The sequence below is a fragment of the Octopus bimaculoides genome, chromosome 3, assembly GCF_001194135.2.
Source record: "Octopus bimaculoides isolate UCB-OBI-ISO-001 chromosome 3, ASM119413v2, whole genome shotgun sequence".
Classification (NCBI taxonomy): domain Eukaryota; kingdom Metazoa; phylum Mollusca; class Cephalopoda; order Octopoda; family Octopodidae; genus Octopus; species Octopus bimaculoides.
The window spans coordinates 2,767,220-2,771,108 of NC_068983.1; the positions used below are offsets into that span (position 1 = coordinate 2,767,220).

At 34.8% G+C, this 3,889-nt stretch overlaps 1 protein-coding gene across 1 annotated transcript in view; it reads right to left on the bottom strand.

The window, feature by feature from the left end:
- Positions 1-6: 6 nt before the first annotated feature.
- LOC106867636 (sialin) overlaps positions 7-3,889 on the bottom strand; it is a 36,670-nt gene continuing 32,787 nt past the window's right edge. Inside the window, exon 12 of the mRNA XM_052966695.1 lies at positions 7-1,685. Coding sequence (XP_052822655.1) covers positions 1,647-1,685 — 39 coding nt within the window. The 3' untranslated portion in view covers positions 7-1,646. The remainder of the gene's footprint in view (positions 1,686-3,889) is intronic.

Below are 3,889 nucleotides of genomic sequence, written 5' to 3' on the forward strand. Positions count from 1 at the left end.
TATATATATATATATATATATATATATCCATATATACGTATACACAATGCAAATAATCGCCATTTATGCTTCATATCTATTACTTACATTTCATGACTATCTTAAGATTATCTCGCTTTATGAATCTAATATTTTACGTTTCTTTATCTTTTGTCAAAAAATAGTCCTCCATAAATCGTGACAATAAATGCTTTATCCAATAAAAATAATTTATATGTTATTGTGGATGTACGAATGAGAAAGACTTCACTTCTTAGGATGTTATACTAGTTTTTTTTTTAACGACTTTTGTATTTTTTCAAGTGATGTGTTATATGCCTACGCATCTATTAACATATGAAGATATATACATATATCTTAACGTACGAAGATTTACACACAAACACGCGCACATATATAGATATGTATGTACGTATATATGTATTTATGTATGTATGTATGTATGTATGTATGTATGTATATATGTATGTATGGTTGTTTGTAAGTACGCATTGTATATATACACACATACATACATATACGTATATATTTAAAGGAATTTAATTATATGGCCGATTATAGAGTGATGAATGGTTTCGCTTCCATTTATATATATATATATATATATAATTAATAATAGGATGAATTCTTTTACAAGAATTTATCAAGTAGCTAGCGTGAAAAAACCTCACAAGGGAAAAATCCATCGTTTATTCCCCAAAATATATTTATTTATATAAGGGCATTACTATACATGAATGCCTCACGCTAAGAGGGACTCTAAGGTCAAACTACCATAATAAACACATTTTTACCGAAGGCGAGGAAATGCAACTCTCAAAGCTAGCCCCTTAAAAACAGACTAAACTGTTGATCATGATTTCGTTGTTTTTGCAGTATTATGCAACTTCTACTCGTCAGTATAATATGGTCATGATACATAGAAATAAACAGAAAATCAACATACCAAAGGAACACCTCGCGTATCCATCATAGCATATAGAAGATTGTTTAACTCTATATATCTATGTAAGTGGCGGGATTTTCGAATTGCATCTCGGTACATGTGTTTTTTTCAAAATAAATTCAGCACTGAATATATTCTGGTTATTTATTTAATTAATTAATAATAGGATGAATTCTTTTATGAGAATTTATCAAGTAGCTAACGTGAAAAAAACCTCACAAGGGAAAAATCCATCATTTATTCCCCAAAATATATTTATTCATATAAGGGCATTATTATACATGAATGCCTCACGCTAAGAGGGACTCTAAGGTCAAACTACCATAATAAACACATAATACTGCAATAACTACGAAATCATGATCTATAATTTAGTCTGTTTTTAAGGAGCTAGCTTTGAAAGTTGCATTTCGTCGCGTTCGATAAAAATGTGTTTATTATGGTAGTTTGACCTTAGAGTCCCTCATAGCGTGAGGCATTCATGTATAGTAATGCCCTTATATGAATATATATATATATATATATATTCTATAGAGGATATGAATTATAGCTTATACCTGAAGTAGAAAACATATTTGATTTTTAAAAAGGCCTATGAGATAAGCAATTCACCATACCCATGTATGTTTGAAGAGTTTAACAACATCACAGGAAATCGAGAGAAAAAGAAAAGAAGGAGGAGGGACTGCAATAAATATCTTTACAATTGTTTCTCTTCCTTTTGGTTAGACGAGTTTTCCTAAAAATAAAACAGAAATAAACATTGTTTGTCATTTCGCATGAACAACATTTTGGCAAGTTGGAAATTTATTCATTTTGCAGTAAAGAAATAACAGGAAGAAGTGTGTCTTCGTGCAAGGGCGTGTGTGTCTTTGTGTGCGTGCGACTGGTATGGAAGATACTTATGTTAGAAGTGAAGCAGATACATCGTAATATAGACAATTGTGCACCTTAAAAGACACGGGTATTGTAGTATTTACAATTACTCTTTATTTCCTCATGCACTAAATATATAAACATTAGACAAAAATAAAGATTATAGTTTTTACTTTCAAAATTTCACCAATATTTCCTTCGTGTTATTGTAGATCTTTATCTTCACAGGGTAACATTTTCTGCACACTTACCAGGTTTATGTTCTAAGGTATGTTACAGAAACATACAAACGCCCGCGCATACACGCACACGCACACACACATATATGTACTTTGTATGTCGGTATATGTATGTGTGTGTACAGAGGGAGAGAGAGAGAGAAAGAGAGACCTGAACACAGGAAGCTTCATAAGGAAACGGTATAAATCCACAAGAGATCAAACCAGCACCACCACCCTGCTTTAATTAAAAACATGGTTTCAGGTATTAGCGAAGGAGGTATCTAAACTCTCGGCCAACAGGTAGATCTTTAACAGAGCACCCCGCTACAACGATGTTTTGGCGAGGAGTGGTTTTTCTGAGAAGCTTACATATGTGGGCGATCTCCAAGTTCTTTCCCCCACCCCAAGAGAATTAGGGAAAGGAAAATTATCTGGTTTAACCCTTTATTTAACCTAGACGTTTCTACCAACGTAGCCAGGGGCTTCCTGTTGTTAATTAAGAAACATTTCCCCAGAGGCCATAAGTATTACAAATTTGTCAAACTCCATAATGTCAAGGTGAGTTACTACTTATTTGACAGCATCGCATCCAATATCACACGCATCAACAGACGTGAAAATGCACTCTCACAACCCCCAACCGCAACCTGCGACTGCCGAAACCCCACCACCTGCCTTCTAAAAGGATCCTGCCTCTCAAAGGTTGTAGCATCAGAGCCACCCTTACACCACCCGATGACATCACTAAGCACTAAGGGATATGACATCCAATGACTTCAAAGGAAGGTACTTCTAGTACATGTATTCATTCAGATCCAGAGATAGAAAGAACTCTACTTCCCTGTCGTGCGTTCTCAGGAGACACGTGGACCTCCGAGACGAAACACCAAGCATCAAGTCTACCATGGTCGACAGACCACCACCATATTCACCCGGCGCTCCTAATTGCCAGCTTTACCTCCGCAAAAAACTGCACATCCTCTACAAACCCGCAGTATCCATCAACAAGAAATACGATCTATCCTATTGCTCTCACCAGAGGTATGCCCTTCTGATAAATTTAAAGCCATTAGCCGCCGACAACCCGTGTATACCTTCTTAGTACCAGCTGCTGTCTTGCTAAGCCTGCACCAAGGTCACCGTCACCAACTAAACTCCATGAGCAGGACCGCCATTCACCGATCCTTACCTGTTTTTCATGACTGCCTACCGGCATACTCTCACCTCTTGTACATCACCACACGAGTATATATACACGCGCGCACGTCCGTATGCATATATGCGCGTGCGTGTTCATGTATGTACACACACACACACGCTCATGAACGCGCACACACATATATGCATATATCAGTATACGTGTGTGTGTGTGCATCGATGTATGGAATTCTTCTATACACATCTCTAAATACATGGTAATTAAGAGCTTATTTGTAGCCCCCAATACGTTATTATATTGCGGTATATCAAAAACATTCGAATATATATACATAACAGGCTAAAACGTTCTTATTTAGCAACATATTTAGAATAAACATAGAAGAGTAAATATTTCACATATACTTCATACTTTAACTCTGCTCAACAGCTGCTTCATTAGGATAAATAACATTAACATATAATTAATTCGAATTAATACACCGTGTGATTTGAGCCAACATATTTTTTTAGTTTAATTTACTTTAAATTAATGTTATTTCAATTAATTTCATTTAATTCATTATGTATTGGAATTACGCAATTAATGATGTTTATCTTAATGAAACAGCTGTTGAGACAAATTAATTCTGTGTAAAATTTTTATACACACATACTTATATATATATATATATATATATATATATAT